Source organism: Geospiza fortis, unplaced genomic scaffold (assembly GCF_000277835.1).
Source record: "Geospiza fortis unplaced genomic scaffold, GeoFor_1.0 scaffold163, whole genome shotgun sequence".
Lineage (NCBI taxonomy): Eukaryota > Metazoa > Chordata > Aves > Passeriformes > Thraupidae > Geospiza > Geospiza fortis.
In genome coordinates, this window is record NW_005054401.1 from 1,718,618 (window position 1) to 1,739,351 (window position 20,734).

Below are 20,734 nucleotides of genomic sequence, written 5' to 3' on the forward strand. Positions count from 1 at the left end.
AAACAGTGTAGAGTGCTGACCAATGACAAAATCCTCAAACAAAAAATACTACTTCTAAAAAACCACTTCCTTTCAACAGAAATGGGAATTCTTACTACTCTATCAGGTATGTCCAGAAATGCCAACAAGGACAAAAATTCAGGTAATGTATAAGCATCGGTCTTCTGCCCTTTGTCCTTTTTTACCCACCACTTTGGCCATGTGAAATTTCAGATACGCCTTTTTTTGAAAAACTAATGCTGTCATTGCATAGCAAAGCTTTCCACTGACATATGAGAAACCTTCAAAACTAAAAAATAGAAGAGCACTACACTTTTAGGAAGTACTCTACAAGCAGCATTTATCATTTCACACTAGCAGTTTAGAAAAACCCTGTAATTTATCACTGACAACACAATGAAAGAACATTATATTATATATCAGAATACTGATCTGACAAGACAAATCAGAAATGGCAAGAGTCCTTAACAAATACATTTTTACAAGTGAAAGAAACCTCAACACACTCATTTGGTCTTCTACAAGGAAAACCAACTAAGAACACAAAGTTGAAGAAATACATATTAAAGACGCAAATTTATACAATTATTTGACTTCTTCCATTAGGAAGTTTCAAATGTGTTAAGTACAGAGAAGACAGCATTTTGTGACAGAACTTTATGCTTTCAAATGTAACATATTATTCTTACTGTCTTTTCTCTTTCATGATGTCAAAGGATGCTGCCATATTCATCAGTGTTGGTAAGCAGTGCAAGTGATGGCTATGAGAATGAGGAAGAATTGTGTTCGCCTATAAAAATCCAACAAAAGACCAGTTAGAATAACTTATTACAACGATTTCATCTATCTTTTTAGGATCAACATTTCAAGAATCTACCACTTTTCACAAAGATTGTATTCAAATCTGTATTCACAAGATTTTCACAAATTTATGACAACAAAATTACATTTTGCTTCATGTCAGAGCATAACTATCCATACCATTTTGAATTTGTGATCTAACAAACCAACCTGAATTATACTATCAAGTAACTTAAAACAATTTCAGAGTTTTATAATACCTATTGTTTCCACTGGAGTTTAAGTTGCAATATGAAAAAACTTGCAAAGTATGAGCTTATGCCATGTACATAAAAGTACTAAAAAAACCCTAAAGTCAGAAATCCAATTAAAGCTGATGATTTCTACTAAAGCATTACCGCACAAAACCCCCTGATTTATTAACACAACATTCTAAGTTACTAGAAATTTACATGCTTTTAATAAACATATGTAGTTCTCCAAATATTTTTAGAAACTAAAGAACATGAAGATAAAGAGATTACTTACATTTCCAAACACTAAATAAACAGGTAAGTATTTTTTTCAGTTTTTGAGAAACAGTAGCCAAATCTGATTAACAGATCATCCTTCAGAAAATCAAAAAATACCTGTGCTTTACAGCACACTCCAGCGTGAGTTAACAATCACGGCCATTGAAAGGTATTCAGGAAACCAGACAAATAGGATATAATATAGTAAATTGTTGCACTGGAGTATTTATGAAAACAGCATCATCATCTCAGTACAAGATTAGTTTAAGAGAGAGAAGATACTGTAAGAGCTGTCTTAGGTCCACGGAAGTGGAATGAAGCTGAAGTTTCCCTGCAGCAGGAGCACTCCGCCAAGATGGAGCTGCCCAAGTGAGTAACACAGAGTACTAAAAGCACATCAAGCTGAGTATGAATAAATTTTCATCTGTCTCCCCTGTGAGGCAGAAAGCTAAACACACTTGGTCAGAGGCCTACTAACCTTCATTCTAAGAAAAGCAAAAATTAGCAATGGTCCTTTTCCCAAACACAGTTACTGATGGGAGTGTTTGGAAGGTTCCAGCTTAAAAATATAACTGCTGCTATGGCAAGAAAGTGAGAGTTAGACCTACAGACAGCCTTGGAGCAGAACCCCTAGCACTTTAAATACTATTCAGATGAAAACTACATGTTTCAACCTTGGAATACAAATTAATGCTATAATAGCAAGTGTCTATTTACAAGTAGTTACATAGAGTGGTATTTACCATGTGCAGAAGTTCTCCCAAAAGGATAGTTGCTCTGACAGATACATGGTCATCACTACTTGTGATCACTTCAACCAGACCCTTCAGAAAGCAAAAAAATATTACAACATTCAATGTATAACATCTTTCTTGAACTCTTGCAGGAAAAATGTAGCAAGCATCTATTAAAACTGAAAGTCATTAGTTACCTCTAGAAGTCCATTGGTAATAAAAGCAGAAAGCACTAAAGCCAAGTAATTATCCATGAGATCAGGCCTAAAGAGAAAAGAGATATGAGAACAGTTTAGAAAATACATTTCTGATTGGTCCTGCAAGAAAACAAGAAATGTTTTGTCCACACTGCCACAAAACAAAACCAGAAGATTGGTTTAGATAGACCAAGTTAAGTTCATTAAACCCTCACCTTGACCTGGCTCGATGGGGCAAAACAGTTTTAGCCTCAGCAGCTACAAAGCCATCAGAAAGTCTCCAGCAATCTTGAAACCTGCCTGGATCTAGAACAGGAAAATATGGACAATGGTAATTATAAACTTGGATTTTACAGTATTATTATAATAGCAATCAGTATGTAAATAATAACCCTTGCCCACAAATATTATTTCAGGTGGTTTCAAATTACAGAAAATTTTGTCAGAGGGGATCCCTAAGAAGTCATCTAATTCACAGTCCTGAACAAAGCACGGGTACCTTGAAAGCTAGGACAAAGATTGTATCTAAGTGTCAACAAAAACAGTGATATTTCCTATTCATAAACATATTAAACATGTTTAAGAGAAAATACCATTAGCACCTAAAATGTTACAAGGTATATCCATATATAGAAGTAGTAAGTTTGCAACAAATAATGATTTATTTACTTATAAATTTAAAAAAGCAGAGACTTCTCTTGGGTTTACAAAAGAGTAATTCTAAAGGTAAAATACTAACTTGGTTAAATTTAAAGACATGAAAAAGCATGCACTTGCCCTCAAACAAGCAGCCATCTAATGACAATGGGGACAGCTAACAGACAGACAATATATAGAAAAGACTGACTAATAACTTGTCCGTAGTATTCACTAACACATCCACAATTCTGAATATTCCTAACAGTTCAAGGAAGTCTAATCTGCAGTGCTGACCTTACAGTCTTTGCATTAATGCCTAACTATGCTGATCTTTCATCAAACTTTTAACACTTAAGAGGTGATAAAGAATTTCAGACAGGACTTCCGAGCACCCAATAAATTCAGCGATAAAACAAAGGCAATTTACAGTACATAGGAGACAGCAAAGGTTTTAAATTGGTATAGGAGTTTAATGATAGAATTCTTATGTGAATTGTTTTAAATACTTACCTACACTGAGAAGTGCCTCGATAAATTCTTCTGCAATAACAGGGAGGGGAAGGCGAAATATATCGTACAGAACTTCAAGCAGACCTTGCTACCAAAGAAAACATAACACAACAGGAATTTTACAGATTTACAGAATGGCCCCTTAAGATTTCTAGAGTGCTAACACCGATGCATTTGTTGCAGTGTTTTTTTCACAAATGGAAATAAACTGGAGAAGAGAGTATGGGGCTTTTTTACTTTTGAATTGTCCCTTATTGTCACTGTGAATGCTATAGTAGTTCAGGCTACTTGGACTGCAGATTTTTACAACAGTTACATCTGGAAATCAACTTTTCTCTATTAAGTCTAATTTGTGAAGAAACATTTTTTTACCTGGAATTCAATACCTCTGATTATTATGCTTTAAACTTGTGACTGCAGCCACTGTAAACTGCTTTGATTTGTGACCAGAGTAAAAACTTATTTAGGAACTTTTCTCTCCTCCATTTTGTCACATATACATGGTGAGCTTCCCAATTTCATAGGAATTCTATAACAGAATTACAGACTTGAACTTTGGGGGTTAAATAAACTCAAGGACAGCTGTTTCATAACTGGAGTCTGTATTTATTTAAACAATTTAATTGTTTAAAAGTTAAGAACAACTTAAGTAAAATATTAAGTCTTATTCCAGTAATATATTCCAGTAAGTATATCATCAGTACTAAACATTCACCACCTACCCGGATTTCCATATTTGGTATACAGAGTACCCCAATGAGAGACTGAATCCCAGAATTTCCAGGTTTGCACAGGCTGATAATACCTAGAAAACATTAAATGTATAACAATATTCACTCATCAACAAAAGAAAGGACAACAGACACATTGTTAAATTAGATTTCCAATTTGAAAATAAGTACACATGAAAAAAAAATTACTAATCACAAAACTTGATTTCCTCATTAAAAAATTGTGCTACTTTTGTCCTTCCTACTGTGAACAGTACTCAAGTTACCTGTGAAAACAACACAAGCATGGAAGAAATGAGAAACAGACAAAAGCGTCTCTAATGAGTAACACTGAAGCCTGAAGGTTTTCATCATCTGAGCAGAACTGTAAGGTATTTCAATCAAAAGCTGTATCTTAACCTAACAAATTAGTTCACTTCCCTTTACTCTCGGGAGAATTCTAACTGCTGTTAGATCTAAGTGCCTGAGTCCAGGAAGATGCAGTAACACACCTATCAGAAGCTGTTTTCTGAAAGTTTCAAAGTCATCACATGCTTCCTCTTCAAGCATGTGAGAGAACACACAAGAAACTTGAAAGATATCTGGATATTAAAACTAAGCTTAGCAATCATCGTCAGAACTTAAAAAATAACACAAACAGTGTCACAAAACAGCTTATGTATAGCCTGGAAAAATTCCACTCAAAATTTTGGTAAATGTTTATATTAACTGATTTAAATCTGCAACACAGTGTCTTGGAAAAAAAAAAGGCAACCCCTGAGGCAGTACCTTCATCTCACATATTGTAATATCACAGAGAAAAGATTTAGTAAAATGAAAAAAAAACACCTTTTTTTGATTTAGAAATATCTTCTACATGAAAAATTGCTGTGTCTTTTTCCAATTGCTCTCCAGCTATGGCAAAAGCAAGTAAAGTACTTGGCAATATCTCTTAACACAGACAAAAAGACTTCATTTACAGCAGCAGAACCATCTCAAATGCAAGTTCTTACAATATGAATGTTATTTTAAACATCATTTAACGCATTAGATTTCAAGAATGACCATCAAGATGTAATTTTTAAGGCATTTTACACAGGAGGGGAGAAGCTGTGCCTTCTCAGGAGTCTAAGAAAACTATGCATTGCATCCTCCAATTTTACAGTATCAAAACACATATTAAGTACCATTGTAGGAAGGTATTGATAGAAATTAGACATATCAAATGAGACAGATCCTGTGTCATTTATAATAGAAATAAAATCACACTTCCAATCATCCAATTTCAAACAAATAAACAAATCTAACCTGCCCATGATCGAAATGCGGCCACTATTCCCATTTTACTAGCCAGGAATCGTGCTTCTCTGTCCTCTCTGCCAGTGAAACAACAAATGTCACAATGCAGGTAATAATCACAAAACAAACAATACTACAGTATTATTATTAAAAGGTGGTTAACCAAGATGGGGGACAAAATCCAGACTAAAAGAAATATTTTATGTATGCATATATGTGTACATATGTATTTACACAATGTATATACACACAGAAAAGGTTTAGAATTTTTGGTTATTGTAACTTTTCCTCTTCCAGGGGAGTTTCCACAGGAGGATAACATAAGAAACACCCCGAGAGATCATATGAATCACTCTGCAGCTCCACTGACACTAAGTCTACAGCAGAGATGTAAAGATTTGGACCTTATTCAGTTACCCAGACCTAAGCATCTAATCCTGTTTCATAATTAAGAAATCCTGAATAATTCAAGTTGCAAGCCCCTCGGGAGATCTCTCTTCAGTCCAAATCTCTGCACAAAAAGTCACCTGTTATCAGACTATGCCACATTATAGAAACATAGAATGGTTTGGGTTGGAAGGCACTTTTAAAGGTCATCATAGTTCAACCCCTCTGCAAGAACTCAGTAAATGCCTTTACAGTGTCCAGAGTTTCAGGAGGTATATAAGCTTCTGTAACTCAGCTTGGAACACCAAACTCAAGGCTTTATCCTGCTGGTGCTAGAAACTCAAGGTAGCAGGACCTCTCTGGACAACATATTCTAACTCTTGACCAGCCTTATGTATAAAATTATCCCAACTGCCCCCAATACCAAGTTGAAATCTTTCTTGCTTCAACTGGTCTGTGTTGCTTTCTGTTCTCCCACCTTACACCACCATGAAGGGCCCCAGCCATATAATCTTGAAAGCACTTTCATAGGTAGTAAAGAGGCTGCTATTCAGCAGAAGGTGTGCTTCAACCTTCTCTCTAGGCTAAACAAGCCCTTTTAAATCTTAAATTCTTAACAGTATTTTAGAAAACTGCACTCTGGCCTACAAAATTCAACTTCTAGAAATTTAGTATTTGGAAGGAAGTACAGCTCAATCCCAATGCTGTGAACATAACTGAGGGCACAAGTAGAAGCACTAACACTTACTTGAGTTGTCCTTCTGCTGTGTCTGGATTATGCCTGTAGTGAAAATCTGTGTAAGGGGCTAAAATTCGCTAAACAAAAGAAAGACACACATTATTTCCACAGGAAAATACACTAGTGCCCTTTCCTCAGTCCCACTCCAAACTGTTGTATTATTTCTGCTTCAGAAGTCTCAGGCTTTTAGCCTAAAACATTTTATCTTTTAGACACTGTGCACTAACAAACAGGAAATCTGAGACAAAACTAAAACATTTTAATGAGTAATAAAGTGTTTCATTTCTGTCACTAAACAAATAAAACTGCACTCACCTCTAATTCTACATCTGCTCGTACATACTGTCGGGTCTTTGGATGATTAATGAGGTGCAAAACTGTAGTTATCAGAGCCTCATTTATTCGGCTTAGCTGACAGTCAATCACATTTTTCAAGATGGTACTTAAACCACCCCGAAGAGCCACCACCTCAGGATTCTGAAGAGCTAGATAAAGGAAAACAAGTAATTTTGGCCAGTGACCTAAGATAAAACATTTCATGGTATATGATAAACTCATCATCTCTAGTATGGGTGTCTTACTTATCCTGAATAATGCTGAGGCACATGTAGAGCTTTTTATGGAACTAGCTGACACTGGTAATGAATGGTGATTTTGGATTCATTTATCATACACAAAAATACTGGTCACTCATTCTCCAATTGGGCCATTTCCCAGCTTAACTCCCAACCAAGTTTCCATATAGCAGTTTCTGGATTTTCCCATGAAGAATTTTCATGCTTTACTGAACCAACATATATAAAATATTTATACTGAAATAACAGTAACATTTTGTTTATTTCTTTAAAACAGAAACTTTAATCCTGAAAACAAATTACCGAATTATTTCCTACTGAGTGATTTTGAAAACCTTTAAAAATTCGCAGCCAAATGAAAGTTTAGGGAGTTAGTATAAATCACTGTCCTGATAATTACAGTACCCACCCTAAAATTTTTTAAAAATGAGTATATTTTGTAGTTCTCGGAACTGTTCTAAATTTGTAAGCATCTTGTGTATGGAAATCTCCCTTTTTCAAATACTTTACTTTAAGAAACTCCAACCGCAGTAGAGAAATGTTTTTAAGGCAAACCAAAAACTGTCAAGTCTTGAAGGAAAAGATGAAAACCTGAAACCTTTGCCAATGATACATAAATAGCTTTTAAGTCATTTTGGTTTATATCATACAAATAACTAAAATCCATGAAACTGTTGATAGGAACATTTAACATCTAATTCCTTATTAAACAAGTACTGTGAATGACAACCATGTCAAAACTGAACACTAATTAAGAAAAATTATCTTACCTAGTTCACAGATAATGGCTATACATGCTCGAACCATTCTGTCTCTTTCTTGAAGACCATCATTTCCAACTGCTATCAAAGAATTAGTAATAGAACTGGGGAATAATGAAGCATTCACAGTGATCATCTGCCAAAAAGGAAAGAAAAAGCCTTCTGGTTTCTCTACATTTCTCTAAATATACTTACATATTCACCAGTATTCTGTTATCTTCATACAGCTAGACAGACCAGTCTGGCTATTACTTTGTTGTATCTGGTGAATCTTCACAACTCTTTATTTTGCTCTTGAAATTTTTTCAATTTCAATTTCTTTGTCAATTTACTTTACCATTCTCTCTGTGTTTCAGTTTTTTATTTTTATATTTTATCTTAATACGAAAGAATTTAAAAGATGTTTTTTGCAGTGAGAATTAGGACTACCTTCATCATAGGATTTTTTTTCCCAAAAATATCTTGACAACATTATCGAATATGTCCAATATGCCAAAATATTGACAATATTATCCAATGACACAGAGTCGACTACAAACTCATCTACTATTAAGGACATTTTGCACTACAGAAAGCCTCAGCTGTTAGTTTGAGATACGCAGAATTCACACCAGATTAAGGAGCAAGACGCATTAAAGCTAAAGAAAACCATTCCTGAACAACCAATACACCAACTCTTCACTGTCCCCCCAAGCGAGCCTTTGATTACAAAGGCTGAGCAACTGCTTGTTCACATTTTTTCAATTCGTGAAAATTAAATACACATATCCTGCTGGAACAAGAAGATCACTAAACAGATGTATTACTAAAGAGGAAGCACGTTTTTGTCTAACTGCCTAAAAAGGGAACAGTGCAATGTTTTATAGCCCACTCAGCCATGTCACCTTTTTTCTCTACTAACAAATAAAAATGAGACATAAAAAAATATTCAATATTCATCAAACACCTAAAAAATTAAGACTAGTTTCCCATGCTTTTGCTTATCATCTTTTTTGTTTTCAACAAAACCAGGCTTATCTTTGTAATTCTTCCAAAAATATTTTGTCCTATATCCACTTTACATCTCCCTTTGATGTGTTATAGATATCTGTGCAAAGACAATTAGTTTTTTACCTTTTTTTGCAGAGATGTTAAAATGAGAGGGAATCAACAATTATGACCAAAATATTGGAAGAGTTTTAACAAATCTATGTTTAAATAAATGTTTTTGAGAAGCTTCTTGCTATACATGATGTTAATGCCAACGAAACAGGAAGTTTTAAGATAGGACTTTAAAGAGAAAACAAATTCTCTCCCACCCACACAGTCTTTCACTTTTACCCTGGGAAGAAGAAAAAAGAGTAAGCAATAGAATAGGTGCACCAATCCACTCTAGAAACTGCAACTTGTTTGCTACTGATATTGACATGAGCCTTCCTGTGAGGACTCAAGCTGCTCTGCTCCACTGTCTTTGCTTTGCAGACAAGAGAAGGAAAGGTTTCTTGTAACACTCAATTCTAAACACATCAGCAGAATAAACAATTTTTTCCATTTACTTTGTATCTGTTCTAGGTATTAAAATGCAGTTCTAAAGACCAAGGACAGGTAAAGGAAAGCTACTTGTAAGTACCTACAATGAGATAAGTAATAGAGACTATGCATTTGGTCTTTTAAGACTCCTTTAGGAAAGAGGAAGAAAGAACATGGCTCATATTGCATCTAACCCTGACTTCTGCTTTAAAAAGAAAACACCCGGACCATAAAATTTAAAAGAAATGTGTTACTGACTTCTATCAGATAGAAAAATGCTTCCGGAAGCAACTTCATGACATCCTTTTCATGGTTGAAGATATTACAAAATTGTAAGACTTTTACCCGTAAATGTAGAGGTGATTAAGTCAAAACTGGCAGTGAGCATTCAGCCTTCAAAAACTATTTGACATCAAGTTTAAAAACTTAGATTTTTTTAAATCTACCTACACCATTTAAACCTAATATTTTTAAAACAAAGTTTACAATTGCCTTTTCTAAATTCATCAAGATGTATTACTATTTTATATTTTGTTGTTCTTCTCTATGAAAAGAAAGAAAAGAGAAGGTTTTAATTTTAATGTGTGCAATTCTCACAGACATTTTTACTACCTAAGATGAGGTTGAAGAACCACATCTTGAACCTCAAAACAATAGTTCTGTGATACTGGAAAAACCCAATTCAGTTTCACAATTAATTATCTTCTGAACAAGTTTGTTAGCTTTTTTTCATTTTATGTGCCATTTATTCTTTCCTTTTAGTCCTTTATATAACCTTTTAGGAATCCTGGCATCAAATCACTAAATCTGAGATATTGAGGGAGATGAAGACAGAGGTAGAAAAAGGGCAAGAGCAGGGTAACAAAAAGACAGTGTGAAAATACAGAATATGCTATTCAGAAAGCACAGTATTCCTTGTGAGAGAATTTCTTGAGTACTGACTGCTCAATGCCAATGCATGCTTAACTGCTGTGGCCTAGACAGCACATGAGAAAGCTCTTAACTTTAGTGGTAGCAGGCTGGGTGGCTTTTTATTGGTCTGACACTGTCTTTTAAGAAAACAATGCTATAGGTAAGTGGCAAGAGATGCTAGAAAAGGCTTTCCATCAACACAGTTCTCAGCATCAAGGAACCACATGCGTGGCTGCACAGCCTGTGCATTTGATGCACACACCTGGTGCACACCAATATCCTTGCACCACGACAGAGAAAAAAAACCCACCAAGGGTCAGCTGTATTTCTTTGATGCTTCTCTTTGAGCATCATTTTTTTCAGATCAAGCTAATGAATTTGTTTCTCTTGCTGTCTCTTCTTTCATGTAAGACAGAAGTTTTTGCTCAAGTAGAAAATGCTCAAAAAAGCCCAGAAATAATGAGGACAAATTTCTGACCCAAATAAAACCGATTATGGATGTGCTTCCATCTTCTGATGAGTCTACACTGAAGCTCTTCTTTCAAAGTAGATTCACAAAAAACTTTTATAATAAAAGCGCAACTTCCTTAAGGACCTGTTCCTTCACACTGGGGCTGTTTTGTTTGTTTTTGTCTTGTTTGGGTTTGGAGGCAGCTGTCTCTAATATTTAAAATTCTCTTTTTTGGCACAATTGTTAATCAAGTACATTGTATCTCCTGTGAGACAGAAAATATATTTAGATAGATTTAAATCACAAAAAGAGATTTAACACAGACAGTAGTCCTGGGGAACCATTCTTCAACTACTTCAAACTTTACTCCAGTCTTCAGTAGTTTCTATAAGAATATGAGAACAATAAAGAACAGCGAAGTCCGGCACAAAGGCAGGATATTATGTTTCATGAATACATTTGGTACCTCTATATGCCAATTTCTCTAGGATGAACTTGAAAATGCAGCTACCTTACTTTAAATCTCACATCCATGGGTGCACAGTACAGTAACCATCATAGACTAAATATATTTCACTGAGTATGTGAGACAAAATCCTGTGGACAGCATCAACTTTCTGCAAACAGAGCAGTAAGGCCATAAGCATTCCTTGAATGATCACTTCAGTGACAATTTGTCTCAGTTCTTGCATGGCAGAAAATCTCCCAATCTCTGACTCACAGACGCTTAAACAAACTACACAACGAAGTAGTCATAATTTCAATATTGAAACTTAATGTTGTTTTTATGCCCTTGCATTCACTCTTTGATAAGTGCTTCCCAAACCTTGTCCAGTAAGCATGATTTTTCTAGCACACTTGAGATTCTAAATGGTGAAACTGTAAAACCAAAACAACTCTCTTCACTACATTTTTCTGTCTTTTAAATTATCAGCTATATTACATGATAAAGGTAAAGCAAGGTATTAGACTGTGAAAAAGCACTGTTGATGGAGACAGCCAGGAGTCAGCACAACTGAGTGGCACAGCAGATACAACCATACATAGGAGATTTTACCTTTCTGACTAATCGAAGTGCCTGTGTTCTTTCTACTTCATTACTCTGCTGTATGTCAATGCACCTAAAGTAAGTTAAAAAAACACATTTTGTAACTTTCACCTTAACTGTTAACAACTCATGTTAATATTTATGCATATGAGTACAAAAGAAAAATAATTGACTTATGGTTTAAAAACTACACTTTTCAGCAAATATACTCATTATGATACATCAGTTAGGTTTGGTTTATATTCTCTCCGCTATTTTCATTACAATTAAGTCATTAAAATATTCGCAAAATATAAAATGGCAAAGCATAATGCTTCAACAACTATTTTCCAAGCTAGCTGCATTTGTCATTTGCAAATGAGACCTTACCAAATATTTCTAATGTTTCACATCAACACACCTTGAATGTTTCAGTCTGAAATCAGAAAAGTCCTTTTGCTCCAAAAAAGTTGAACAGAACACTAAAATTACATGTGTATATTTATAAATAGAAACTCACATACATCTGTACCAGCATATTAAATAAAAAAATTCATTACAGGAAGCACTAGAAATGCAATAATTTATATCTATTCATCATGCTGATTGTATTATCTCACTGTTGGTTCGCCCTTTGGTATTTTTCTGTTGCATCATTCATTATATTTAGACTACAAATTCTTGGACATCAACTATTACAGCAATGTGATAATACAAATAATCAAACAATGCCCATACAAAAACTTAAGACATGAAAATTATTAATATTTCAACCATATTAATTATAGTTAATGGCATTTATGACTAAATAGAAATTATTTGAATACTTGTAATGTATCATATATCAGGACAGCGTTTTATTTGGATTAGTTAGTCTGATTAAATACTCTGTTGAAGCAAAAAAGATTTTTTAAAACTACTCACTAAAACCATAAGAGACCATGGAAACACTTCTCTCCTGTATCAACCATGAAAAGGCAAGTGATTTAGAACTTTACAACTTGCAACAGGAAGAAAGATAAAAATTACCTGGCTATCAAATAATCCACTTTCAACTTTAGCACCTTCTGGAGAATACTGGAGTCTCGAATGAGATAGCGGAGGGCTCGCAATCCTGCTGCTCGCACCTCTTTTGCTTCATTTAGTAAAGCTAACCTCAGACTACAATGAAGAAAACAAGAGAGACAAACAACTATTAGGCAGCAGCTGAGACATCACCATCTGACATGCAGCTACTACTCACTCATTTAAGACAAAAAGTAGAATTTTTAAAAATAAATGTTCTGAACTAATTTTCTGACTTTCAGGTCTTCTCACATGCAACCCAGAAGGCAAGCCCTCATCCTGGTCAGCAGATGTAGACAATATATTAATCTTGAAAAGCCACAAAATAATTTTTCCCCCAAATAACAGCTTGTACATCCTTGAAATGACACAGAATGAAAACCTGTACACAAGTTATTTGACAAAACAGTTGAGCATAATACTAGTCCAAGAAAATTAAGAGGTAGAATAAGGTAGGCAAGAAGAAATGAGATATGGAAGAACTCTAGAAATTTAATTAGAAAGCATGAGGTAGCACACTGTCCTTTTGAAGGCCCGCAAGATATTCGTCCCTCTTCCTCAACAGCATGCAGGGTGGGGTGGGAATCCTCAACCTCCCAATGACATTTTCTAAGAGGATTTTTCACCGGACATTTAAGAACATAAATATTTCATCCACTGAGACTGAATTTCTACTTCTAAAAAGGTTTGCTTTTTTTTTTTTTCCTTATTCTAGGGTTGTCCTACATGGTAATCAGCTACTCCAGGGCAGAATATCTTCAGAGTCCTTTGGTGAATACCTAGCCAGGTAAGTCACTGTAACAGGAGCCTACTCCCAGGCAATACCTAGACCAAGTAGGCTGCCATACCATTTGCAAAAAAAGATGAACTGATTATTACTTTCAGCACCAAATAAGGAATTGTTTCAAGACCATCTTTCCTATAATATGAATATGCTACCCACACTGCTTTGGATGCAGGACACAGCTGGATTTCTGGACTTGCAAGACTGGATACAGGACTGTTGACTCATGTCCAGCCTCTCATCCAGCAGGCCCCCCAAGTCCTTCTCAGCAGGGCTGTTCTCAATCAGTCCAAGCCCAGCCTGCATTGATACTGAGTGTATTCCTGATACCACAGACCTTTGAGTACAACTCCTGGCCCTGCACAGGACAATCCCAAGGATCACACCATGAGCCTGAGAGCATTGCCCAAACACTTCTTGAACTCTGCCAGGCTCCCTGGGGAGCCTGTTCTGCTACCCAATGACCCTCTGCGTAAAGAACCTTTTCCTGATATCTGGCCTAAACCTTCCCTAACACAACTTCAGACCATTCCCTTGGGTCCTCTCACTGGTCAATGGAAAGACCAGATCAGAGGCTCCTCCTTCTCTTCCCCTGCGAGGAAGCTGCAGACCAGTTAATGAACTGGCACAGTGAAACCACTACAAAGGAAAATACTACCATGAGATTCAACACTCAAAAGCAAAAGCTGCCAAAAAGAGATGTATCACTATCTTTAGGTATGCAATGAAAACATACAGCTAATCAAAAAGATAAAGACAACAGTTTTAGCTGAGAAAACAATTACACAAAGTTTCCCAACATCTTGGTCAAAGAGCAATTAGCTTTCCTAACCTTTTCTGCTTAAGTGAGATCTAAATTGAAAGAACACAGAAATGCATTAAATATTAGATCTTTGCTTTTGTCAACAGTGCTGGTCTTCAAGACAAATTTAAAAATTTCTGTGTGCAAATAAGCATGTAGTTACATCTGACAGTCAAAATTGCCAAAAAAATAGACAGAAATTTCACTTAAAAGAATATACACAAGACATGTCAGTAGCAAGGCAAGTAGAGCTTCATGGACATATACACACCAGTACAACATAAAATACTGATCTTTAAATCTTGACTCTTTATCAAGAGTATGCTCTGTATTTTGTAGATGTATACTTTTATTACAAGGGCTTTCTACAACTACTGAAATACTTAGAGGTACTTTTACATCTCTGAGGAATATAATGAAGAAATCTACACATCTAACTTGCAGGGTTTGTCTCGGTTTGCTTAATAGTGAGTAATATATTTCTGATTTTACTCATTGAAATATTTGCAGGTTATATACTCGCATTATGAAGCTTCAAACATATTATAATTACAAAATACTAGTTCAGAAGTACAAATGAAGTTTATTTAATTGGACCAAAACAACTGAAGTTCCCTATGATTGCTTAGTGCTCTTTACTACTTACCATATAATGATGCTGTCATAGGTAAAACCCAACTTTTCTTCAGCATGGCCAGTATTACAAAGAAGCTGAAAATAAGATAAAATACCTATTATTATAGACCTCCAAAAATTATATTTATAGACCACGAAGAATTATAGATTTTGGGAAATGCTTTCAAAATAATCTGAGAAATTTAATTTGTAGCAAGGGAGAGAATACCAGCTTCAGACTTCCCTGAGAATTTCTGCGGTATGTATTGCGCTCCTATACACACCAGATACAGACAGAGACTCACCTGTGGATTTTCATACCAAAAGAAGGTTGCACCACGTGTAAGCTGTGTACTGGTCGGTCCATTTTACTGGTTAAATTACAAATTTACTGGCTAAATTACAACTGTTAATTTGAGCAGAGAGCAAAAATTACTGAAGTCAAAGCAAATCTGCAGGGGCTCAGGTAAGAGTTTTGAAACAAAGATTGACACTGATGTTCCACTGTCATGTTTTGTCACAATAGCACAGAAGTACAAAAAAATCAGAAGGCATTACAAGTGTCCTGTAACTGACATTTGGTCTTGGCCTGCCACCCATCCTATAGAATTTGTACCTCTGAAAAATCAGAGCAAAGTTTGAATTAATGCACACAAAAAGGCAGCTGTAAACTGTCACAAACTGGACATTTCAGCCATATGTAGTCACTGTGAACAGAGAAGATTTACAAGCACAGTTTTAAAGTCCAAAACCATGCCTAAAAGGAGCAACCTAGGCTGCCAATGTTTTAGCCTCTTGAGCAAAGAAAAACAATCTCTTCTGTAAGAAGAGCTGATGCTGTTCTTTTCAAGAACAGCAAAGAAATTCCTAGTAATCTCACTGTCCCTGGCTAAAATTATAAAATATTATCATGTCCAAATCCCAAAGCACTTTTCTAAGCACTTCCAAAAACTCAAGTGACTAATACTGATTGCAATAGCTTTGCACTTTGTCCTCTGTTTTCAAAACAGGCATGTGTTCATTTCTAAGTCAGCACAGTATTAAATTTCTCCTAGTGAGGAATTCAGGAAGTATTTGTGCTAACTAGTCATTACCTCTGCTCTGAAAATACTGTGATATATCAAACCCCGTGACACATTCTTTATGTGTATTTACTGCTAACAATAAGAAATTTATGATAAACAACACAAACAGCCAAATCAAGGCACTGTAAGTTAAAGTATTTAGTATGTTCCATGCTTCAGTTCTACTGTTCACCCCATCTGAAAATATGACATATTGACAGAAACTCCTCTTGTAAGTAAACCAACAAGTAGAAATTAATTCAGTGATCACATTATGTCTTACAAAATTGTCTTTCAAGAAAAATATTTAGTGATAATGCTGAAATTTAAGGCAGTTAATGAGAGATTATTAAGTTGGCCTGGATCAGCTCCACGTCTGGGCTCAAATAATTTAAGTTAATTGAAGTATTTTGGATTTTGCATTTTTCTTAACCAAAGACAACTGTCAAACATAACGAAAGTTTTTACATAACCTTTTTTCACCACCTTTCAGGTTTAAGTGATAATAAAATTAGACAATTGATGCACTAAGTGGTTATGACAGCATGTCACTTCCTAACATCAATCTATTTTTATGCCATGTTGTTGGACTGCCTAAGGCCACTACTGTTGCTTTAGCATTTCTATTGACATCTTATGAACTGTAAAAATTGGCTGGCAGAGTGTAAGCAAAACAGTGCGAGAAGATAGTGAGTAAAAACAGTTCATTGTTCAGTTGCAGACAATTACATCAATAGCTGTTTAGGCTAATCATTTATACATCTAAACCTTTCCCCAGCATTCCACCCCAGACACAAATGAGAAATTCTAACTTAACACAACAGTTTGTCCTCAAGAGCCTGTTTTTCCTACTTTAAAAAAACCCACAGAATTCTGATGTAGGAAAAACCCATTTTTTAGAAAGCTGCTATAGTGTGCACTAGTGCATTAGTGAAGCCAGTCTCCTATCACACATTTACAATTGGTTTGCATATTGAGCAGTCCTGAGATTAAACTGAAGCATTTCTTCCAGGAACCCATTTAACTTGCTGCACTGCTAAAAAACATTCAGTTCACGGAACCAGTTCTAGTCCGGTTGTCACTCTCACCAAATATATACAGTGGTTATTAGCTTCTCAATACCAACTGTTTTCAACTATGTATGTGCTCCCACTGCACACATATTCACTGATGCTGAAAAGAACTTGACCTTATCTTGAAATTCAAATAGACATATAACCTGACAAGCTAAAACTTTCATCAAGTTTTTAACTGCTGTTTGGATATAAATTCCTGAATTTGACAGCAATAATTACAGAAATGTTTGATGGTGTCTGTGCATGCACCCGAAATACTTCTCCCACAAAAAAAGAGAAGAGCTACTAGTTTATTCTCCCTTTAATGGGACACCAGTACTTATGTATTAGCCTTCCTTGTAATTTATATATGTTCCATATAGAAAGGCGCCTAACATGCTGGACAGCAAGATCAGAATTCAAATATGTTTCAGTGACTTGAAAGGTGTGCCCCAACCCAGTAAAAAGATTTAACTAAATAGCAGGAAAAGCATATCATATCCTTCAGGGTACCACAAATTAACAGACACAAGAAATGAAAGTAGGCCAACAGAGAAACAGAGTATGTCCAGAAATTCACATTCAGAATGTTAATATAAAAGAAAAAATAAAACAAATTTTATCTCTGGAAATACTAATAGGACTGCTTTATGTTTCAGATTAAAAGACTTTTTCCATTTTACTGGTTGCTCTCAAAACCGCAAGAACAAAATTTTGTGTGCCATGTTTTGAGAGCCAAGTGGAAAACATGTAGCTGAAAAATGGACAAGGCAGGTAGAAAATCCACCCATGAAGGCTGAGCCATTTGGTTTATTTAACCTAGGGAAAAGAAAAAACAAACTGGCTGGTAAGGCTGGATTTCTATAAGTTTGAAAGGGGGAAAAATAGTCAGGGAAGCTGCTATAAAGAATAGACTCTGTTCAGCTGGTTCCAATTCCTTGGGTATTTGCTATGTTATAAATGTCTGTCCTTAAATATACTAAAAAACATTATCGCTTTCCTCTCATTTCACCTTCAAACAACATTAAGTAGATCAATGATTCTGGCCCAAACGCACTGGTATTTGTAGATGGCTGAACTCCTGACAAAGTCAAGTAATTCTCATATGTTTGACTGTAAGATTTAACAATTAACATACATAACATGATAGCATAACTCAGTAGACAAGCAGTACCAGAATACTGAAATCTATCTTTGGCTATACATTGACATAGTTCATTAAAATGGCAATGGAATATAATACCTGGAATTTTGAAACTATTTATATGTTTATACTATTTATATTTTCCATATATAGAACTTACTTATAACAAGTATACATTTTTACATACACACAATAAACTTTACATATTTTTATATCAGTACAAACAAAACCAAACAGAGTATACTTTGTGAATTAAACCTGCAAATGAGTTCACTTCAAAATTAGTATTTTGTGATCAAATACATAGTGACTCGGCATAGCAAAGACTCTCTGAAGATAAGATTAAATATTAGGACAAAATGGTAAGTACCCTAGGCCAGACAGTGACTAACTTACAGTGTAGGTTTTTTTCATGTTTACTGTCAGCTACGAGTTCTTCATACTACTCAGATGAGTCATAGCAATATGAGTAACATATCAACATGTCTTGGAAACAGTAGCTCTGAACAACAAAACCATAGGAGGTCAACAACATGCACAAATGGAGTGCACATTTGAGACCATTCCAATTTATATTTAGCAGAACAGCCACAGCAATTACTAGATAAAAATATTATATTATTCTGTGCATTCAGGATGTAACTATTGCATTATAACTTTGGAAATACAGTTTGAGCCACCACTGGTAATATTTAAGCAAAGACTACTATGTAGATCCTAGTCTTAAGAGAAGTCCCTACTGAAACTGTGGACTCTGGAGTTAGACATATTTGTTTCACAGTTGAATGTCTCTAAGTACGTGTGCTGTTCCTATCTGCTACATCACTGTGAGATTTCAGGTTTTGTCAGTGGTTTATCTACTTGGATGAATGTTACAGTCAGGCAATACATTCAGTCTAAGATAACCTGGGTTTTGCAAAGGACAAAGAGACTCTAAAATGACAGACTGTGAATCAGAGACATAATCGTGAAAGTCTCTCTCATATCCAAGCCACTCAATTCATATCATCCTAGTGAAAGTCAGCAGCATGGCCGAAAGCTAACAGATACATAGAGCAGAATAGCAGAGCTTCACTAAATAATGACAATTAGTTTCAACAGATTGAAAACATAATTTTCCATATCACTATGTTACTGATACTGTTCCATTCCTAAATTTGTATCTAAAATGAATTGCTTGATTTTGTCCTTTAAGAAGTTCCTTTCTTTTTGAAAGAAAACACAAATTCATACAATATCTGTGGATTTCTTTTTCAGTGTGTTATTAAAATACCATTTTAGGGTATTTTAATAATACACTGAAAAGGTGTGAAAGGTATGAAAGATCTCTCAGAAGCTCCCAGTGGGATAAACCTTCTATAACAGAGGATTATAAATAAATACTTCAAATCACAAAGATATTTTCCACTAGGTAAATGCAATTGTACAGTTTCTTCAGGTTTTCAATGATTTATCTTACTGTTTCGCATAGGGGTGGGGAAAACTCAAAAGATGTAAACATAATGTTTGGGTACTAATCAGCAGAAGTTGGGGAACTTCAAGGCGCTTGCCTTATGTAGGCGGCCATATAAATTAGAGATGGGTAATCCTACTCAGCTTACTGGAGCTAAATGCATATACCAAACTTGTGAACTGCTGTGACATGTGAAAGTGTCACTGACCATTTACTGGAGGTCAAATTCTCAAACAGTTTTCAGGTCAGAACATAAGTTAGCTTAAATAGAATGGCTTGAGAGGAATATCGATTGAGGCAGTACATCATAAAAGCTTTTGTCCACAAAACTGCAGCTTCATTTACTAGGTGACAAGAAGCACAGGAGGAGTGTGCTCTCATTAAAAGCAGATACAATTTCTAAGTCTGCTGCTGCTGCAATTCAGAACTAAATATACCTTTCCAAAGCCTGCGCATCACCAGACTGGGAATGCTAATTTCCTGGAACAGAAAACTTAAGACCACCCGTCATGCAAGAACAACTCATGTTCTGCAGACAAAGGGTGAAGAACTTGAACACTAATGACTTGGCTACTAAGGAGTACTAGCAAAAACTTGATAAATGAAATGCAAGTTTTTGTAAAATATCATGTTGTCGTGGGTTTACAGGAAGCAGGTTTTCTGGGAATGGAGTGGCCAGAGGCCAATAGGTGTTCAGATTCTAAATTGACACCAGGCTTGGCCACTGAGGGTGGATGCGCCTCTGAGAACACAGGGGTTAGAAGCAGAGCACTCCCTTGGGCTCTCTCTTTGATTTCCGGCCAGCAAAGAGGCAAGGCCTCCCCTGCCCGGCTTCGAGCTGGGTGGGGGAGGGAAAACTTGGAGAGCCTGGCAGAGGTAGGCCTGACCCCTCAGGATGGAAGGGTGGTGGGGACACCAGGAGGCGTTGGGCAGCCCCCCACCCAAGAAAGACAGAGGGAGAGAGAGGCCCCGAGAAGAATTGGGCAGAC

The 20,734-nt window shown here is 35.7% G+C and overlaps 1 protein-coding gene across 1 annotated transcript in view; it reads right to left on the reverse strand.

The window, feature by feature from the left end:
- RICTOR (RPTOR independent companion of MTOR complex 2) overlaps nucleotides 1-20,734 on the reverse strand; it is a 58,887-nt gene that overhangs the window by 34,274 nt on the left and 3,879 nt on the right. Inside the window, exons 2-14 of the mRNA XM_014309098.2 lie at nucleotides 15,061-15,125; nucleotides 12,793-12,924; nucleotides 11,794-11,857; nucleotides 7,874-8,000; nucleotides 6,844-7,013; nucleotides 6,538-6,605; nucleotides 5,412-5,479; nucleotides 4,116-4,198; nucleotides 3,394-3,481; nucleotides 2,460-2,550; nucleotides 2,245-2,311; nucleotides 2,057-2,137; nucleotides 690-790 (exon numbers count right to left, since the gene is read on the reverse strand). Coding sequence (XP_014164573.1) covers nucleotides 690-790; nucleotides 2,057-2,137; nucleotides 2,245-2,311; nucleotides 2,460-2,550; nucleotides 3,394-3,481; nucleotides 4,116-4,198; nucleotides 5,412-5,479; nucleotides 6,538-6,605; nucleotides 6,844-7,013; nucleotides 7,874-8,000; nucleotides 11,794-11,857; nucleotides 12,793-12,924; nucleotides 15,061-15,125 — 1,205 coding nt within the window. The remainder of the gene's footprint in view (nucleotides 1-689; nucleotides 791-2,056; nucleotides 2,138-2,244; nucleotides 2,312-2,459; nucleotides 2,551-3,393; nucleotides 3,482-4,115; nucleotides 4,199-5,411; nucleotides 5,480-6,537; nucleotides 6,606-6,843; nucleotides 7,014-7,873; nucleotides 8,001-11,793; nucleotides 11,858-12,792; nucleotides 12,925-15,060; nucleotides 15,126-20,734) is intronic.